The 21,119-nt window shown below is 43.8% G+C and overlaps 1 protein-coding gene, 1 long non-coding RNA gene and 1 other non-coding gene across 8 annotated transcripts in view; 2 read left to right on the top strand and 1 right to left on the bottom strand.

Annotated features, from left to right (window-relative positions):
* Window positions 1–21,119, top strand: part of KIAA2012 (KIAA2012 ortholog) — a 102,848-nt gene that overhangs the window by 58,616 nt on the left and 23,113 nt on the right. For all 6 annotated transcript variants that reach the window (XM_073880027.1, XM_073880021.1, XM_073880016.1 and 3 more), the window contains 2 exons: window positions 8,775–8,912; window positions 17,233–17,305. In XM_073880027.1, coding sequence (XP_073736128.1) covers window positions 8,775–8,912; window positions 17,233–17,305 — 211 coding nt within the window. The remainder of the gene's footprint in view (window positions 1–8,774; window positions 8,913–17,232; window positions 17,306–21,119) is intronic.
* LOC112835688 (uncharacterized) lies at window positions 656–20,401 on the bottom strand. The gene is made up of 3 exons (XR_003211296.1): window positions 20,234–20,401; window positions 12,656–12,722; window positions 656–702 (listed from the first exon to the last, which is right to left on the bottom strand). It is a non-coding gene; the product is annotated as an uncharacterized lncRNA (long non-coding RNA).
* LOC112808231 (U6 spliceosomal RNA) lies at window positions 15,552–15,658 on the top strand. Its single transcript, XR_003204308.1, has one exon. It is a non-coding gene; the product is annotated as a U6 spliceosomal RNA (small nuclear RNA).

Genomic DNA, 21,119 nt, shown 5'->3' with positions numbered 1-21,119 from the left:
TTTAAAATAAGAAAGAAACTATCTCACCAGTTTTCACATTGTCAATTTTCTCCCTCTGTTAAGGAAAGCGAACATCCGTTCTCACATGCTTTATCTTGAGTTTTGTTTTGTTGCTTTGTGGGGATTAGAATTTTGGTAGTGTCCTAAAAATCCTGTTAAACTGGAATTATGTCCCTTTTTCCCATTTCACAAAGCCACTTCTATTTCAACCTATATTATCTCTTAAGTTCAGGTTTTATGAGTTTTAAGAGTATGAATTCATATTTGATCTTAGGTGTCCTAAATTTACCTCTTTGGGATTTCAAAGAGTAGCCTGTAATTCTAGCACACTAGGACTTAAGTTGAATAAACCTATGCTTACCCCATCTGTTTCCTTGGTGGTTTCACAGATGGTGTTCATAACCCTTTCAGCCTTCCTCCTGCAGGACAAAAACAAACAAACAAACAAACAACAACATCATACACATAAAAACCCACCTGTAGACACACTTAAGTTTTTGTACAAAAGGGTACAAAGGTAACCTTTTGTTTCAGTGTCCTTCTGAGGCATGCCCTGCCTTCTGTAGAATTTTTTGGCAGTTATCTGAAAGAACAAGCTACTAATCTTTAAAGACAGACTCCCCCCATGTTTCCCACCCCCATTTTGCCTTATTCACCTTTGTATCTCTTGTATTTAGCACAGTTCTTGACACATGGTAGCTACTGGAAAAAAATTGACAAATTAATCTTTAGTTGACATTAAGGACCATGTTCTCCGTAGAAAAGCTATAATCCTCCAAATAGGATTTGGAGATTGCACTTGTTTTATTTCCAGTGATAATGATATGGAAGTTCAGATAACATTTCTCTAACAACTCACACGATCTCCAGATACTTCCTGCTGTTGGTTGGCACAATTTGGTATTTCACTCTCTGCGTTATGTGCAGATCAGAGATGTCACTAGGCACCCTTCTTGGAGACTTTTTTGAGGCTGATAAGTAAGATTGGGCCTATTACTGATTCCTAAGAGAATTAACTGTCTGCCTCTCCCTATCCAGAGAAGGAGGCTTTACTCCCCACCTTTTGTTTCTCATTTCCAAAGGCATGGCACAGAATTTCCCCAGGTTCCATGCTGGTCTCCTCTCCTCCCCCTTCCCCTTGCTCCCTCCTGGCTTTGTAAATAGTTTTGGTCATGGGGCTTGATTCAAAGTTTTTTGAAGATCTAAGCAAACTTCAACTTCTGGTTCAACCTCACCCACAGGATTATTTTGTCAGCCCCAAACTCCATTGACAATTTAAGGATAACTTACTGAGAGGGGTTTAATTACAAAACCAAGGCTTTTATTTTTTGAATTTTCCCTCTATCATTTATTCCAGGAAGTCTGTATTTATTGATCTATTGGCTGCTAGTTCCAACCAGACACATGATAGATGCCATGTTGATTTCTTTTTCTTTTTTCCTTTTTATTATGGAAAATTTCAAACACATGCAAAAGTAGAGAGACTAGTATAATGAACCTCCATTTTATTATAAGTATCAACAATTTTCTCCCCATTATCTTGAGAGTGTCTTTTTAAATAATAACAGCCAATGTTTTTGAGGTTTACTATGTGCAGCGTTGATTATCTTCCTTAATCCTTACGATATCCCTATGAAGTAGTTACAGTTATTATCCCCATTTTACAGATGAGGAAACATGTCATGACTGACAGAGTCCCATTCAGCCTGTGACCTTCACTTGCAAAGAGGTCTGCTGGTTTGGGACTCCCACAAAGCTGCATTTAGATCCCAGCTTCTTCCCAACTGGCGGTGTGGTTTCAGGCAGGTTATTTACCCTCTCTGAGGCCCAATTTCCTCATCTGTGAAGGATAATATGTCCCTCATGGGGGTCATGACAAGAATGAGATGAAACAACATATGGAAAGGGATTAGCACAATGTTTGTCACTAAGCCATCCCAATAAATTACAGTTGTAAAGTACTCTATCCCCCTGCTCTCTGCTTGAAAGCCATTATAAAACAGAACTTGGAGCTTGTATACAATCAAAAAGGGCAGATGTGGAAAAGGAGAAGCTTGAAAAGTAGGAATAATTTAAAGGACTGTGAGCCAGTCGACCGACCATTGTCCCCGTCCCTCACTCTACCCACCCTCAACCCCCTAAGCCCAACTGTCCCTCCAACCAAATATCCTCCATGCTGTCTGGATTTCGTTTCACTGCTTATATTTCTACCTATTAGAGATTCCTTTGGGTTTCTCCTATCTCATTGTGAAATTTTTTTTTTAAATTGTTTTCTGTCCTGCACCTAAGGAAGCACAGTTGAAGGCCTGGGACAGGGGGCGGGCAGAGGATTTTGGAGTCAGGAGTACTGTATCTGGCAGGGCCCAACCCCTGCTCCCCCCTCCTCCCCAGCACAGGGCTGCCCAAGAAAACTTAGAGGTCGGAGGACAAGAGGGCCCAAAGGAAAGGAAGGGGGCGGGAAAGAAAGGGAAAGGAGGTGTTTGTTTCTCTCCTTCCGGCCCTCTGCTGCCCCAGCACTACCAGGGCTAGTTCAGCTTTTTCGTCCAGCTAAATTATGGGTTAGATAAACTTTTATGGGCCAATGTGGGAATCAAAGCAACATGGGTATCATTTCTTTTTCTAGTGAAAATCGACTGATTTTAAATGACCTTTTAGAGTAGAATCGGTTTGCAAGTTGAGATTCCCTGTCTCTCGGTTGGCTGTCAGATTGGAAAAGTCACACCAGACCCAGTGATAACAAGAAAGTCACACAGTTTTGGGTTAAAGTGTTGGGTTAGAAGAAAGTAGGGGATTGTTCAGATTTCTCACCCTGCACCCCACCACCTCTCATCTCCCGGTCTAAAATAGGATGCGTCATCTCTCAAACACAGGCAAAGTTCCAGCCTGAAGACAACCAGACACCCCCTCACAGAAAAAGCTAGTTTCTAACCTCCCCTGGGGCAAAAGAGATCACTATTTTGGCTTAAAATTTTTCTCCTCCAGCTCCTGCTAAGCCAGATAAACAATGATTCTGTTGTGTCAACAAAGCACTTAATTAAACTGAAGACAATATCAATTAGAACTCATGGATAAGATTTACTTCCTGATAGTAGAAGTCCATGGAATTAAGGTGTTCTGGGTTTCATTATTCAAATGTTCCCTGAGGGGAACAGTGCGGTTGGTTGGCCCTATTGTATAGGTAGGGGAACTGAGGCACAAAAAGATTAATGACATGGCAAAAGTCCCTAAATGAGTCTCTCACAAATTAAGACTGGAGATTGCAGTGTTTCTCTTCCTAATCTATGTTTGCTAGCTATTGGGACTAATTTGCTAAACACTTAGGAGGATATAAAATCTCCTTTCGTAGAGTTGCGGCATAAAAAAGTGTGTGGAGACCAAAATTTGTGCCAGGAGGGGAAATAAGGCTCTTCTGGCGTCCAACCAAACTGTCTGTCCACCATGCCTCCTTGCAGAGCCCCTCCCAAAACCATCCACTCTGCCCATCTCACCAGCACCTAACTGCCTTTAGAACACAAAAAGTGGGCCAGGATGTCAGGTGGCCAAGACAAACAGGATGGACCCAGGTGATGGGCACATGGACTGCTGGGCACCCTTGGGATGAGTGGAACCACACTATGGTGTGGTTTATGGTCCTTTCTCCTCTGAAAGAGGCCATGCAGGCAGACCAGGTTATTGAATTGAGATCCTGGTGTTCTGTCTGGCCTCCTAAAAGACTAGAGGTCTTCTGCTCCTCCAGGCCAAGGAAACCTAGACAGAGAAAAGGTCTCAGAGGGGGACCTGGGTCTGGTTGGGGTCCCTGACCTTGCACAGGCTGGGTCCCCTCCCAGTTACCCTGAGCTGATAGTGTATACAGAGCCCCTGGCCCACTCAGATCCTTCCCCAAGCAGCCCAGTCATAGGGAGCCCCGCAGGGCTCCATTCTCCCTCAGCTCCCACTCTGTCCCCATTCGTACCACCCATTTTTAGTTCCACAGGCAAGAAATAACAGGGCCTGAGAAGGCCAAGTGCTGGGGAACTGGCCAGACCCTTCAGCCCATGGCTCCCTGGCAGGGGAGTGGCCCTTTCCAGGGTTTGGTCCCCACCCCCCCAGTAGGGAGCATGGTGAGGGGGAAGCTCAGAATCCTAGCCCTCCTCACCCCTCCCCACCCCCAATGACTAAATCTCTCAGATCTGTCCATCCCCGCTGGGATTCAGAGTACCCCCCAGCCCCCAAGAAAGTGGAGGGACAGACTCTCAGCCAAGGAGGGGGGCCTGGTGGTCCAAAGGAGAGACTGGCTCTTTTCCTTTTGTTTGCTCACAGGAGGGGACAAATGCCCTGTGTGCACAGAGGTTTGATGTGACAACTTGATAGACCACGTAAGGGTTTCAGCAAAGGCCTCCCGACCCTGCTCTCCATGCATTAAGATAATGATGGGGTGTGTGCCCCAGCACATTTCAGATCTTGGCTACAAAGGCCCTCCTTCCTTCTGTTTTCTTCCTCCAGCTCAGCTTGCCCACAGGTTCCCAGAGACTCTTGGCAGCTTTCTCTCGGGCAGAATGAAGTTGTGAGCTGCGTGGGAGGCAGTTAGACAGTGAGAGTGTTGCAGCCTCCTTAATGAGGGACAATAGCTCTTCTTGGAGCCATTAAGCCGCAGCTACGGAGATGGGGAACCCCAATTAGAAAGGAGTGGGAGAAGTAGAGAGGAGGGTCTGAGAGATGCCTGCAGGACAGATGTGTATCTTTGGTGGCTCTGTGGGACGCATGGGTGGAGATCTAGCTGATTGAGTTTAGAACCTGCTTTCCTTCTTCAGGTAAGATGTTCCAGTGACTGTAGAGCCAATCCATGGTGGCGACCCTTCAAAATAGACAATCTTAAAGGAGGAGGGAAAATTACCAGAGAGAAGGGCTTTTCTTTAAGTTTGGGGCTCAGATATTATGGGAATAAGAAAGGAAATGGTATTTATTTAATGGACATCCTCTGTAAGTTTTCCTGCGTTTTATATGCGTGCATATGGGTATTTGTATTACAGCCCATAGCTCTCTTTTGTTCTGGCTTTCAACTGAATCACATTATGTTTACAGCAAGATAATAATCCTGGATTTTCCATGGCACTCTCTGTCAGAGTATAAGATTAGCTTTTGAATTCATTAACAGCCATCTCCTTTTAAATGTCAGATAACTTTTTAAATGCCAAGTACTTACGCAACACCTTCTGTGCAATTCAAGTCAGCTTTACCAAATTAACTCATTAATCTTTATTGTTTCCTTTACTGAAGAGAAAGGCTTCCAGGTGTTTTTAGCAGAACATGAAAATATTAGTTACAATACGGTATAGGTGGGTTTTGATTTTCTGCTAAACATTTCACCCTCCCACCAGTTTTGTAATCATTCCCACTGAAGCCTGCACAAAAAAAGACACAAAAAAGCTTCAGGCATCTCTGCTTTCTACTGCTTCCCCCATTTTCCTTCCCTTCTGTCTATCCTTGTGCTTTCTTCCCCCTTCTGCATCTTCAGATACCTTGACTCCTGTTTACTATTTATTTTGCTGTCTTCACTCTCGAAATAGCCCAAGAGTTGCAAGGGTCAATTATGATGGCTCTTCCACCCAGAAAACAGAAGGGTGCCTCTAGGGAACCCAGAGGGCCAGTCAGAACAGGCCTAGCAAACAGGAACTCCACTTTCCTTTTCAGAGGACCCCTGCCTGGTTTTACCTCTGAATAATCAGATACAGGCTACTCTGACGGCTAAAGATAGAGCCTTCCATGGTTCACTCCTTCTTGTCACCCAGCTCTCTGCTCCAGTCATCTCAGAAAGGTCTTTCCCCTCCCCCTCAACCTCCATCCTATCCCATTTCATTGTCTTCATAGACTTATCACTATCTAAAATCATTCTGCTTCTGTACATGTTTGTTTGTCTGACACATACCACCGAGTAAATATCAGCTTAATGAATAAATGCAAACCCATCCCAACACATGGCTTTCTTGCCTGGTTTTAGCTTTCTGACTCTTTTCTCCTCTTCCTACCACCTCCCAGAATCCTCTTCATATATTTAATCTTTTCTTTTCTCCCATCTCCCAAGCCCCCTTTCACTATCATTTATTTGTTAGAACACTTGAATGTAATAAGCAAAAACAGTTCTTCGCATTCCAGTGACAATAGAGCCTTCATGAAGACATTCCATCAAGCTAGAATTCATGGCCCCAGAAGTTAAGGAGATGAGCCATACAGTCAAAAGAATTGTTTTATCAAAAGATTTACAGGCCGGGGACGCCTGGATGGCTCAGGCAGTTAAGTGTCTGACTCTTGATCTCAGCCCAGGTCTGATCTCAGGGTCGTGAGTTCAAGCCCCATATTGGGTTCCACACTGGGCGTGGAGCCTACTTAAGAAAAACAAAAAAAAAGATGTACAGGTCAGTGATTTGGAGAGACTTTTCTCAAAGCCTCTCAACTCCCTACTCTTCAGTCTGAGCCCCACATAAGGAGTTAAAGTAATTCTAGCCATTGGAACTGGCTGTGATTATGCTTTTGTCTTCTGGGCTAACACAAACTCTTCTCTTGAAGATAATGGAGAAATTTCCCTCAAATCAATATTGTCTGATTTCTATTATTGCACCCAGTGATTCATGCATGATTTTGGAAGCTAGAAAGGTTCAAAATTTTTGTCTGATTCTAGCTTGGACCAAATGTTTTCATTTGATCTAGAAACAGGAAGGGGCTGTCTCACTCCGAGGAGCTAATCAGATATATGACTGAGATGACAAAAAATTGGATATGTATTTGTCCAGAAGAGTCGTTAGCCGCATTTCAAAACAAAGGAAATGGGTGGAGGTGTTCATCAAAATGATGGCTGTTTGTGGGGACCCAACTGTTAATTCATCATTAATACTTTAATATAAATGTTATAGGAGGGGGAGTTTATAATGGCCCAGAGAGACAGACATCTGAGATTCAGTCTCCTAGAAAATATGGAAATGATCAAATCCACACCCACAGTGATCTCATGGCATACTAGTGACCCTAGCAAATCAGCCCTGAAAAATAACAAATAAATTTCCTCCTTGGAAATGAGCCAGTGCTAGGCAGAGGACAGGTCTCTGGAGGTCTGCACATGCTTCCTGTAGAGACGTCTTCACTGGCCTTCGCCATTGTAACTGAATTGGGCCATAACACATAGCTTGCCCCAATGTGATTGTTACTCTTTTGTTCAGCAAATACCTACCAAGTGTGTATTTGTTTCCAGACCCTGTGCCAGGCACTGCTGTTACCTGAGAACAGCACAGTCATGGTTTCTGCCCTCATGGAGCTTATAGTCTAGTGGGGAAGCAAGTTGGCTGCACAGCATGAGCATCCTTGTGGGCAATGGGGGAAGTGCTCAGTGCTGCGGGATGTCATGAAAGGCCCAGACGAGCCAGACCTGAAGAATGAGGAGGAATTAGAAGGGAGACATGTGTTCTCCGGAACGGGAAGGACATTGCTCTGGGACCTGAAAGGTCAGTGTTGGTGGTAGCTCTTTGCACTTGCTGTTCCCACAGTGAGGTAAACAGTTCCTTCAGAAAGTCCCACAGCACCTGCCCTGGCCTTTTTCAGAGCTTTGCTCAAACATCACTTTTTTTTTTTAAGATTTTATTTTATTTATTTGAAAGAAAGAACGGAAGTAGGCAAAGGGGCAGACAGAGGCAGAGGAAGAAGCAGGCTCCCGGCCAAGCAGAGAGCTGGATGCGGGGCTCAATCCCAGGACCCCAGGATCACGACCTGAGCCAAAGGCAGATGTTTAACTGACTGAGCCACCCAGTCACCCCTCAAACATCACTTTCTTACGGGGCCTTCCCCAAGTACCCTGCTTAAAATTGCAGCCTCGACTACCATCCCCAGCTACTCCTTACTCCCCTCTCTGCTTTATTTTTCTTCATATCACAAATCACTGGCAGACATAACTTATGTTCACTTGCTTGTTATCTCTTCCCTCCCAATGGAATGTGTGTGCCGTTTTCACAAGGGTGGAGACTTCTGTCTGCCTCTTGCACTGTCATATCTGCTCTACTGGGCATAGAAAAGGCACTCAATAAGTATTTGCTGAAGGACAGAATGAGGCAGGAGGGATGGGCCAGGCAAGAAGGGTCTTTTAAGTGGGTTGGCCTTCATGCTGGGGGCCAGGGCCTTTTAATGTTTTCACCAGAGGAGAAGACTGGTGTGGTCCACTTTGCATCTTGGAAAGATCACCCAGCTTGCAGTATGGAGCATGGGCTGGAAACAACTCCAGATCAAACTTTGTTGTGCTCTGAATCATGACATCATTGGCTTGTTGTAGTAACAGGAGAGAGTGTGGCCCAACAGATTGAAGGGGCCCCGGGGCCCCTTGTATGACTGAAAAGATCTCATTAAAAAAAGGAGTCTGGGGCAGATGGTGATTTCAGCTCTGCCATTTACCAGCTGTTATGGCTTTAGGCAAGTTATGTTAAGTAACTCCCAGAGCCTCTGGTTCCTCATCTGTGAAATGGGAATAACAAGAACAGGGTTGTTGTGAGGATTAAATAAAATGATTACAATCGTGGGACACAGGAAGGTCCTTTTTTCCCCTTTCCCATTATACTGACCCCAGGTATGAATTAACCAGACTTGGATTATCCTCTATACATCTGGGTCCCCTGTGTCTTCGATGGTAAAAATAGGTGTTATGACTAGTGTTCCAACGATGAAAAATTACTTTCTATAAATATTTGGGGATTTAGACTAGCTCTTGTCGCACTGTATATCATTCCTATGAAAGTTGGGCTTTCTGCTTCTCTTCACAGGGAGCCCAGCAGTCCTTGGAGGCAGCAGCTCAGAAGACAGGAGAGCCTCAAAGTTGTATAAATAAAGGGCTGATATGTTCAAACAGAAAAGAATTTTACACGCGCAAGCTGCACATCGACATGACGCCGTTCCTGAAGGTGATCTCACACTGAGAAGGCGAGGGGTTTTATAGACACATACACAGGCATTCCAGTTAATACATTTCTGCATGGTGCAAAAACAGCTTCAGAAGTCCCTCAGAGTTCCTGCTTTATCAGAAGGGACAGAAAATAGGCAGTTTGTAGCAGATGAAGGAAGAACAAATTAGGACAGTAATCACAGCCAGCCATCGGGGACAAATCAGTTGGGTGTCCGGTTTGGGTGGTGGGGGACAGAGAAAAGAGAGGAGAAAGGATAACCTTGAACTACCTCATAAAACAAGCAAATATAATTCGTTTTATCTTGACAGTAGCTAAAATAATTGTTACTCTTTTATCACCTTAACTGAGTAGAGCTGGTATTCTGACTAGAGGAGAAGACTGATACTTGGTAACTATTTACAAGTCAACTGCATATCCTCTTTGGATGTCTGACCTTATTTCTGTTCTCTAAGAGTTCATTATTCTCCTAAGCTCAGCTTCATATCTGGTTAAGGTACTCAGTGTTCCTATGGTGGATGTCATTTGTCCACTTTTCCAGTAGTCTCTTCTGCCCCAGCATCTAACACAGTGCCTGGCACTGGAAGGTGCTCCCTGAAGGCCCCATAAATTGGCCCCCTTCTAATCCAACAGCCCTCTGGCTTAGGGTCCTCTTCTTACCCATTCTTTGCCACCCCGAGAGCTGAATGAACTGGGAATAAATGATCAGGGAGTAAAAGAAACTAATCAGGAACCAAGCAAGGCTTGGAATGGAAGGATTTCTGATCCTTTGTACAACCCTAGAGAGCAACATCCCAGGCCCTTGATAAGAAATGACTAGGAGGGGGCACCTGGGTGGCTCAGTTGGTTAAGCGACTGCTTTGGGCTTGGGTCGTGATCCCAGAGTCCTGAGATGGAGTCCCGCATCGGGCTCCCAGCTTAGCGGGGAGCCTGCTTCTCCCTCTGCCTGCCACTCCCCTGGCTTGTGCTTTCTCTCTCTCTCTTTCTGGCAAATAAATAAATAAATAAAATCTATTAAAAATATTAAAAAATAAGATCTATTTTTTAAAAAAGTGACTAGGAAAGACAGAAACAGAGGAGAAGAAACCAAATACGTGCAGGGTTCGTGATGGTGGCACTATCTAATGCTGTAAGCTGTCAGAGACTTGTGAGGTCATGAGGGTCACCCTTCCAACCTCAGCTAATCCTGAGTTCTCAGGTTACATCTTCTCTGGGCTACTCCAATCCCAGCTCTGCAGTGTGGGGCTTCTATGAAGAATCATGTATTTGTCCCCAAGCTATCTCCCTCCATGACTGGGCCCTGCATTCCTCTGTTTCCTCTTAGATAGGCTCTTTCCCCATGTAACAAGATGGTCACTGACTTCTCTTTTCTAGATCATTCTGGAACTGAATCTCATTGGCCAAACTTGGGTCACATGCCCATGCCCAAATGAATCACTGTGGCAAGGAAATTAGAATACACTAATTGGCCTAGCCCGAAGTCCCAGGGACTAAAAGGGCTGAGGGGAGGAATATCTCAAAAAGAAAAAAGAGGGTCCGTATAACCACAATAAGAGAGAATGATTCTGGATGGGGCCGGGGGGGGGGGGGGGACAAAACGCTATAAGTATTCAAAATAATTGCTTTAATTCATTACTTATTATATTAGTTTGCTAGTGCCACCAAACAGGGTACCACAGACTGGGTGGCTTAACAAATTTTCTCACAATTCTGGAAGCCAGAAGTCTGAGATCTAGGTGTTAGGTGTTGGCAGTGTTGGTTTCTTCTGAGGCCTTTCTCCTTGGCTTGTAGATGGCTGTCTTCTCTCTCTGTCTTCACCTGGTCTTCCTTCTGCGTGTGTCTGTGTCCCAGTCACCTTTCTTATGAGGCACCAGTCATATTGGATTAGAGCCCATGCCAATGATGAGCCCACCTCATTTTAAGTTTTTAAAGACCATATCTCTAAGTACAAACACATTCTGAGGTACTGGTGGTGGACTTCATTATATTAATTTTGGAGGAACACCATTTAGTCCAAAATACTTCTACCATTGAAACTATCCCTTTTTTCGTAGCATCAGTTTAGTTCTCCCCTTTGGGCCCAAAGAATTATGGTTAGTACTTCCCGGGATGGGATAGCACAACATCATCACCACTCACTCATTCAATCCATAGTGAGCATCTGCTACCTACTCTGTGTCTGGCCCTTTCTGGGCATTTGGAATACATCAGCAAACAAAAGAGACCAGGATCATTGTCCTGCCCTAGGTAACATGTATAGTATGTCCAAAGGTGATAATTACTATGGAAATGAGATAAATATATTTATGGAGCATCTAGAAACTACAGACTTCAGAATGTAGAATTTTACAATTATTTTTGTGTGTGTATTTAGTGTCCACAGTGCTTTTAAGTTATACTTTCTGTTCAGCAATGTTGGCACTGTGTTTACAGAGGGGAAGGCATTGTCATGCCCAAGGCTCAATTTCCAGTCCACCCTTTCCAAGACTCACAGAAACTGTAACTCTGCCTGCTTCTGCAGGGGACTCACAGAGCACGCACTCCCGGGCTGTCCTTGCCCAAAAGATCACACCTTTTCTTGAGAATGTTCAGTGTTAAAAGCTCCCCTTAAGTAACCTTCCCCTTCTTGACATGGTAGCTCCTTGATTCTTAGGAAATCCTTAAGTATTGCAGAAAAGGACTAATCTCAGGGCTTGTGTAGAAAAGGATGGTGAATCAGAGAAAGTCCTGTGCTCAGCATCTGGAGCTTTATAGAAACCAGCTCTTTCTGCACGTCATTTATGCATTTCTTGCATATCCACAGGGCATTTCATTCACTTTTCCGGGTGCATGTAGGAAGCATTGCAAATTTCAGCATTTGAGAGTAGGAGATAAAAATATTGAGGCAGGGGGCACCTGGGTGGCTCGGCCGTTAAGCGTCTGCCTTCGGCTCAGGTCATGGTCCCAGGGTCCTGGGATCGAGCCCCGCATCGGGCTCCCTGCTCCGCGGGAAGCCTGCTTCTCCCTCTCCCACTCCCCCTGCTTGTGTTCCCTCTCTCGCCGTGTCTCTCTCTGTCAAATAAATAAATAAAATCTTTAAAAAAAAATATTGAGGCAGAAAAGGAGAATGGAAAGAGATGCAAATAATCATAAATGCTGACATGACTGAGCACTTACTCTGTGCCAGACTGTTCTAAATTTTACGTGCAGGAACTCATTTAATTCACAAAACGAATCTAAGAAATAGGTAACATTTTCCCATTTTACAGATGAGTAAACTAAGGCATTGAGAGGCTAAGTAACTCCCTAAATGTCCTACAATTAGTAAATGACAGAAACAAGATAAAGACAGCCCAGCTCCAGAGCCCATGTTTTCAACCATCTGCCATAAAGCCTCACTGCAGACCCCAAATGAGTGACCTTGTAACACTTCTGGGTCTGTGCTTCCTCTTTAGTAAAATGAAAATAGTAACACTGGAACCTCCATAGCTGTCTCTCAAAAGTGAGGTAAGAGTTACAGGAAATAATCTTGAAAGAATGTTCACACCCACAAAGGATTCAATTCATAAAGGAGAAAGGACCAAACATTCGTTGATTCCTGCTTAGGACCAGGCCCATATTAGAACTTTATTTCATTTTCCCACACGCTTCCTGAGATCTCTGCTGTACAGATGAGGAAACGGGGCTGGGAAAATGAGCTGATCATAGGTGACGCGGCTGCCAGCAGAGGGCGCTAGGATTCAAAGCCACAAAACCCACAATACCTGAGCCTGACGAGGTCAGTCTACTCTGTTCCTGTGAAGAATTTAATCTTTGTTTTGCCTTCAGAACCTAGGAGAGGAGCAGAGAATTAATAATATATTTAAATCTTAATAACACAAGATATCTGATGATTTTCATAAATCGATTTTCTTTATTAAAGAAAACATGCAAGATCTTTATAATACACAAGAAAAGTACTACCTTGAAGTTGAAACTCTTAAATAAGATACTGATTTTCTTTTTTTTTTTAAGATTTTATTTATTATTTATTTTGAGAGAGTGAGAGAAAGCACTAGTTGGGGGGGGGGTGGGCAGAAGCAGAGGCAGGAGAGGGAGATGCAGACTCCCCTGCTGAGCAGGAGCCAAATGCAGGGCTCGATCCCAGAGCCCCGGGATCACGACCCAAGCTGAAGGCAGACACTTAACGGAATGAGCCACCCAGGTGCCTGTAGATACTGATTTTCTTCCGTTTTTAAGAAGTTGTTGAAATTAGTCCTTTAGATGCATGTATTGTGGCATTGTTACACAGAATTTCCAAATGTATTTTCCTAAATAAGTCTTTCAAGAAGAAGACTGTACAATACTTATTATTACTCCCATTTCACAGATGGAGAGAGTGAGGTGCAGAGACAGGTCGTGTAGCTGGCTGCTGGCCCACTGGAGCCCCACCTCTGACTCCCGTATCCCACACTCCTCCGTTCTCTGGGAGCTCCTCATGAAAGCCTGCAGCGGGCCTAGAAGTACCAAGCTCAGATGGGGCACTGTGCTTGAGGGTAGTGGGCCAGACTAGTGGAAGATTCTCCAACAAGAGATGAGAACTGCAGGTCCCCTGTCCGTTGAAGAAACAGGCTTGGGGTTTGAGTAAGTCACCTGCTCTGTAAGGCATCAAGTGGAGGAGTCAGGGCTTCCAGGCAGTCTGACTGCAGGACCTGCACCCCAGCCACTCAGGCAACTGTCTCGTGTCTGGTTTCAGTGCTGCAGTTTGTGTTTACGAAGTGTTTGTTACTATCCCCACCCACCCCCAGCCCTATAATACCACACTGCTGCCAGTGCTCTTTCTAAATACAGCTCAGTCCTCTCACTGGTTTGCTTGGAATTTCTTTCCATGTCCCCATTGGCCTTCTGGTAAATCCTGGCATCAAAGATGTATTTCTTTTATAAATAGAAAAATAGAATAAATCCTTTTTTTTTTTTTTTTTGAACTCCATCCTGCAACCTGCAAGATTTGGCCCATATCAAATTCACACTGTCCACGCACGGCAGCCACACCACACCACCCCCTGACCAGCACGGGCTGCTTCCTCTGCCAGGAACTACCCTACCTCCCTCTTCTCTGCAAGACTTAGCACCACGTCCCCTGGTAAACAAGCCTTCCCCAGACTAATTTAGCTTCACCTCCTGTGAGGTCCTGCAGAAACCTGTCATAATCTGTCACAACATGTATCAGAGCATTGCAATGCCGAAGTTTTATGTCATTTCTCCACAAGTCTGTGAGCTGCTTACAAATAGATCCTTCAGCTTTGTGCTTCCAATGCCTAACACACAACCTGGCACACAACACTCCATCAGTGTTCATGGCCTGAACGAACAGATGAAGAGCAAATGACTTGGCCAGAATAACCAAGCTGGGATCGAATTTTCAGTCCTTCAGTTTGTTTCGCTCACTCACCAAGTGTTATTATGTGCTTCAATCACAGTTTAGTCATTGCATTTGTAATTCATACTAAAAATGACAAATTGCATTTTATTTGGTTTAGGGTTTTCTTTAAGGTTTTATTTATTTATTTGAGAGGGAGAGAGAACACAGAGGGAGAGGGAGAAGCAGACTCCCCGCTGAGCAAAGAGCCTGACGCAGGACTCCATCCCAGGACCCTGAGATCATGACCTGAGCCAAAGGCAGATGCTTAACTGACTGAGCCACCCAGGTCCTCCTGGTTTAGTTTTTTTTTAGTTGCTGTATAGTTGGCATACAATGTTATGTTAGTAGTTTTAGTTTTTTAATTCAAATTTTGAATTTGAAATATACTCAGACAGTCTTTGAAAATTTAAGTATGAAAGGGTATGTCTCTCAGCTCCCCTCCCCCTGGGCTCCACTGTTGCTAGCTTCTGGTGTGTCCTCCCTGACTGTAGTACACATACATAGGCCAGCACACGTAGAGGAGTGCAAAGACACATTTATACACACTTTAATATCATACACATTGTTCAGAGTCTTACGTCTTTTTACTCAGTAGATCTTGGAGTTCTTTCTATGTTAATTCATAAAGAGATGCTTTTCATGGTTGTGTAATATTCCATTGTGTGAATTACCATAATTTACTTGACTAGTCCTCAAATGGTAGCACTTTTAGGTGGTTTCAAATCTGTTGCAGTAAATGGCCTTAGGTATAAGTCACTTATCGCGGGTGCTCATATATTAAAACATGATAGGGTTTTTTTATAGTTTTCTAAGCAACAGACAGAATTTCACATTCAGACTACTTATTTTTCTAACAGGGACCCACCAGAAGTTTCTTTAAAAATCCTGACTCTCTCTGCCTCCATCTCCCCATCTGCGAAATGAAAATATTTCTTGCCCCTGAAGGCTCATAGCTATATATTGTTAAGACTGAAGGTTTATCCTTCTTGTCTTTGAAATTCTTCCAAAGGAGCAAGCTTGTTTCTTCCTTTTAATCCAGTTTCCTGTTAGATTAAAAGGACTTATGAACAGGAATTTGTCTTTTGGTTTATCTCTTTTCTACTCTTATAACTTAGCAGTTTACGGTGACTGAGGTGGGTTTTCCTGCTGTAATTTTTCAAAAAACCTTTCCATTTATTTAGGGATGAATTTTTTTTACCGTACCAAGGCTAAATCCACTTTGTCTCCAAAATGAGAAATGCAAAAGAAAGAAAATTACTGTGCTCACTTCGGCAGCACATTTACTAAAATTGGAATGATACAGAGAAGATCAGCACAGTCCCTGAATAAGAATGACACACAAATTCATGAAGCATTTCCTATTTTTTTGTACACCTAAAAGTAATATAACACTGTATGTTAATGAACTGGAATTAAAAACTTAGGGGGCACCTGGCTGACTCATTCAGAAGAGCATGATGTGACTCTTGATCCCAGAGTCGTGAGTTTGAGGTCTACATTAGGTATAGAGATTACTAAAAAAAAAAAAAAAACCTTAAAAAATAAATAAATAAAAACTTAAAAAGCCAAAAAAAAGAAAGAAAATTATTTACCTGCTCTAGCTCTATTTTTTTTTTTACAGATTTATTTGCTTGTTTATTTACATAATTATCTATGCCCAATGTGTGGCTCAAACTCACACACCTGAGATCAAGAGTCACATGCTCTTCCAGCTGAGCCAGCCCTAGCTCCAGCTCTTTTACGTCAGACTATCTCATTGGCTACAAACACGAAGCTGACAAATGAGAAACGCGCAGGGTAAAAAGCTGTAGAGTAAGAAGAGAATGTCAAACAAATTAGCAGTTAATTAATTGTCTCTTCCCAAAGCAGCTTGGGCATTTGATAACAAAGTGGAAAAACTGATTGTCACTAAAGATTGAGGAACTTTGGTCCTAGGAGAGACTTCCAGGGCTCTCCATATCCAGTTCCTTCTCTGTAGCTGAAATGAAGATGTGGATTCTGCAGAGATCCAAGTGACAGAGGCCAAGAGCTGGCTTCATCAGACACATGAGGCTTTATTTAAGTCATTGACTCTACCTGCCACATCACCTTGGCTACCAAAAACTGCTCTTCTATTAATGGTCAGTCTAGAGAAGAACAGTGACTGTCAATCCCAGTACATATTGGAATCAACCAAGAAGCCTTAAAATTGCCCTAATCCCAGAAAGTCTGATTTTATGGTTTGGAGGTCAGGACTGGAAATCATATTTTTTAAAGCTCCGCAAATAATTCTAACTTTGCAGCTGGGGTTGAGAACCGCTGTTACGGAGATTTCTAGATGGTGGATGGCACGCAGTTTGTATGACTGGGAGAAAGAAGGAGGAGGGGATTAGATGTGATAAGAAACCCAATCCATGGTAATCCTGGAAACTCAACAAAAGGTCAATCTGACCCTTTTGCTTCCCTGCCTTAAACCCTCAGTACCTTCCATTTGTTCTCAAGATAAAGACCAAAGACCTTAATCTACCTTCAAGGCCTTTGGATCCTGTCTCATCCCACCCCTTCCCATTCTTTCAGTGTCTGCTCTCATCACCCCAGTCATCCATCAAGTCCCTGGAGGTACCTTGCTTCCTTTGTGAGTTGGCTGGCCCGTGGCATTCTTCTTCCCACTCCCAGTTAATGCCAGGCATGGAGCACTGTGCACATGAATGGGCCAGCCTCCCACAAGAGAAGTACAACCGAGACCCCACCAGTGCTCAACACCACAGCTAAGCCCAGCTGGCTCTTTAGGGCTCTTCACACCAGCACTAGACTTCTTGGACACTGAAAGTTAAAATAAGCTGACAAAGAAGAAGAAACAACTAAGAAAACTGGATTTCCTTTTACCAAAGGGCATGGACCACAGGAGTGTTCACCTTTATTTTATCTTATGTATTTTTTTATTATGTATTAACCTCATAGGAAAATGGAGATGAACTGGACAATCATGAAGAACCAGGAGGACCCCTTGGAGAAAATCATCAAGACACCCAAGGTAGAGACAGCTGGGTTGGTTTTTAAATCTTATCACAATACTTCTCTGATGAGGTTTGCACTGGTTCAAAGATGTTAATGCAGAATGACCCTTCATTTCCTCTCAGGGCCAGAAGTCAGAAAACATGCCAAAGTGCTGAGTTCAGATGCTGGTGGTTCTTAGTGTATCACCAACCAATTGATGATAACATACTTTTATGTCCTTGGACTTACTGAAAGATTTCTTTCCTGCCAGAGGCCGCAGATTGATGGAAGAGAGTGGAGACTCTGGGGCATCATGAAAAGGCTGTATAAGCACCTCCACTTCCCTGTTCCTCCTGCTTGCACACAGGCTCCGATATGCAGGTGCGGGAGCTGAGGTTCCCTGCCTAGAGGGTTAATATTCCAACAGAGGGGGTGACCAGTGTCTTTAGAGACCCAGAACTTGTTGCCCCACCACCCTGAGTGGCCAGAGCTGTTCGAGTGTGGCTTCCTCCAAAAATGATGCTGCATTTAATAATGATGATTTTGGAAATATTGGGCCCAGAACTGGGCTTTTTGGCATAGTTCATATTCCCAGACCCTGAGCTAGACTCTAATCTCTTCCCTGAGGGCACCTGTGCATCTGCATGATGCTGCAGTTGGGTAGACCCAGGCAGCAGGACTGTTCTTTATCCTCATTGCATCTTGCAGGAGTGGAAACTGATATGTGAGGGACTCTTGTGTTCCCAAGGGGTGGACACAGTGCCGGCCAGAAAGAATTGTTTGGTGTTTGCTGTACAAAGGCATCCAACAGAGGGAGCAAATAGGGGCCTGTGCTCTGCTCCCAAAACCAAGCACCTCAGGACTGGGGGTCTCCACGCAGTGGGGGCTCCTTTTCCTACTCAGCCCTTCTGCTGGGGTGCCTTGCTTGGTTCATACAAGGTACTTTATATAGGCTAGCAACAGCAGCTCTGGGCAGCTGAGTGGAGAACGTGGGCTCTGCAGCCGGACTACCTCTGCCTTAAGCCCTCTGTGCCTCAGTGTCCTTAACTGGGGCTGAAAACAGTACTCCCCTCATAAGGTTGCATGAGAAATAAATGAAGTAATTCATAGATAGTAGCTCTTTCACAAATATTAGTCTTGACTTGGATATCATAATGATTAAATGTCTACCCTCTCATGGTCACAGTTTATCAACCTGTAAAATGACACCAGGACTCTTCCTATCTCCTCTAGAACCCATGAGTTGAGGGAGACTGTGAGAGCTCACTAGAGATAAATGTGCGAAGTCATGGATTTGGGATTTCATCCTAAACTTGGTATTTTTTTTTTGTTTACATATTTTACTATTTCTTTCAGTTGACATTCTAGACAAAAATAATTTTTATACTCATTTTAAAAGACTTCATTGCTGGGGCACCTGGGTGGCTCAGTCAGTTGAGCATAGGACTCTTGATTTTGGCTTGGGTCATGATCTCAGGGTCATGGGATCAGGCCCTGCATAGGGTTCCATGCTGGGTGTGGACCCTGCCTGAGATTCTCTCTCTCTCTCCTTCTCCCTCTGCCCACCCCCACCCCTGCTCGCATGTTATCTCCCCCTTTAAAAAAAAATTTAAAAATTTCATTGCTTCTGCATATCAGACAATAAAATATTATGATAGTCCAATTTCTGTATTTGGTCAAGCTTTTAAGCAGAGCTTTTGCTAAAATAAGTCTCCCACCCCCTCCATTTTCAAAGCTGAGTGACAGTAGCCAAGGAAACATGCTCCAGTCTTCAGACCTTTCATATCATAAGTCACATATGCAGAATGTGAACACTGATGAGGCTCCAAGATTCTGGCCAAGTGCAGTGGAGGTTTTAGGCAGTGCAGAACATGGCCAAATCTAAGCAATGACCAAGTCAGTTGAAACATTTCCTGTCTCATGACAGAGGGACGCACTCCAGCTGAGTTCCATAAAGGTTATCCAGACAGTCTTTAATGCAGTGAAATATCACTGCAGAAAATTAAAGAAGGCATTTGCCTGTCCTGAATGATAAATGCTAATGTTTAAAAAGGATTTCAAATCTTTGAAGGAAAACAAGACAGCATGCCAAGGAATTTTTTTTTTAACTATTTAAAAATCGCTCTTCCCCTCATAGGTCTTACATCCAATTGCCAGGATTTTTTTTCCTACACTAAATTAAGTAGTGATCTTCATGTTTAAATTATGAGCAGTGAACCAGTGCCATCTCCCCTGAGAATACCTTGAGTCTCAGACTTGGTGAGATTACTGCATGCAAGTTTTCGCCAGACAAATCAAAGAGGGTTTGGAAAGTTGCTCGTGTTAAGTACAAAACTTTCCTTTCCACCTCTTTTCCCTACCCCCACGGCCCAAAGAAAGAAGGAAAATTCAATTCGTGTTTCTTTCCTAGGCCAGCGGTTTCAAGCTTCAGTGTGCATTAGAACCACCTGAGAGCCTGTCCCCAGACTTTCTGATTAGATCTTGAGGTCAATAGAATTTACAATTTTAGTAAGATTGCTGGTGATGCTAAGGGTGGTGGCACAGGGACCACACTTTGAGAATCACTGCCCTGGGCCTTGCTTCTAGAATTTATTTATCTAAATTTAGCAGCGACTCGATTTCATCTGTTCTTTTGAAAACAATGGGGGTGGAAGGATTGGAGGGTACTGTCTAGGCAGAATCACAGTAATCAAGAGCACTGAGAGCAAGTCTGATTCTCTGGGTTCAGGTCCTGGTTTCCCCACTTACTAACTGCATGCCCTTGAGTATGCTACTAAACTCTGGGCATCTTTTTCTTCATCTGTAAGATGGAGGTACTAATACTCCTTATCTCATGAGGTGACTGAGAGATAAAGGAGTTAATACGTGTAATGTATACAAGTACCTGACACACAGTACACGCTCACTAAAAGCTAGCTATTCGTCTATTTCTTAAAAACCTTAATTTAGTAGCCATAAGTTGTACCTTGTCGGCAGAGACTCGTTCTAAGTTGGTAACATGATGATTACTTTCTAGATCAGTCTCGGTGACAGGGGGGCTTGATCTTGGGGATTAAGTGAGTCCTCTGTGTAAGTCCTTTTTTTTACTTAAGGCCAAGCGTGGGCAGCAGACCCAGTCTGAACGAAGCAGTGTTACCAGCCTCTGCATTCTGTGAAGGGTTATGGAGCAATAGTGATGTAACCCCTTAGAATGTGGCAGAACTTTAGATATTCTTAGGAGGAGTTGGAGGTTTGGAGAGCCCTGCATGAGATGCAGGGGTTCCCTAATGAGGAACCTAAAACAATGGCGAGGGGAGACAAATCCAGGTCTTATAGAAACCCTTAGAAACCAGTAAGCCATTTCTATTCTACCAGGATAAAAGGCTCAGAGCTTTATTCAAGAGATGGATGTGTAATAGTTAGGATATTGATACAAGCATTCTAACAAAGACCAAGATAAGGTCTTCCATCTTCAAATAAGATGGAAGGTTTATTTCTCTCTCATGGAAACGTCCAAGCTGGCAGGCGAGGGGAAGGACAGCTCTGTTCCCGTTCCTTCTCTCTGCCATCCCCTTTTGCCATTACCCTTTTCTACATGGTCGGAGCTGGCTCTACATTTCCTCACCCTGAGGACAGGAGAGAAAACATCAGTGCTGGGCCCACTGCTGCATCGTAGGAACACAATTCCCACTGGCCCACTAGCTATAGGGGAGGTTTGAAGGCCTTTCCTCAGGGGCAGTTCCTGACTCCAGCAATAAACAGCTCCAGAGGGAGCAAATATAATGACTTCCCAGCCTGGGCAAAGAAGTGAGGAGTAGCCAGTGTTGCAAAAATTTCTCTTAAAGCTATGGAAAAAAATAGATCAGAAGTGT

Source organism: Callorhinus ursinus, unplaced genomic scaffold (assembly GCF_003265705.2).
Source record: "Callorhinus ursinus isolate GAN/ISIS: 27379988/994484 unplaced genomic scaffold, GSC_fseal_2.0 scaffold2, whole genome shotgun sequence".
NCBI classification, from domain to species: Eukaryota; Metazoa; Chordata; class Mammalia; order Carnivora; family Otariidae; genus Callorhinus; species Callorhinus ursinus.
This window is presented reverse-complemented; position numbering and strand designations above follow the sequence as displayed.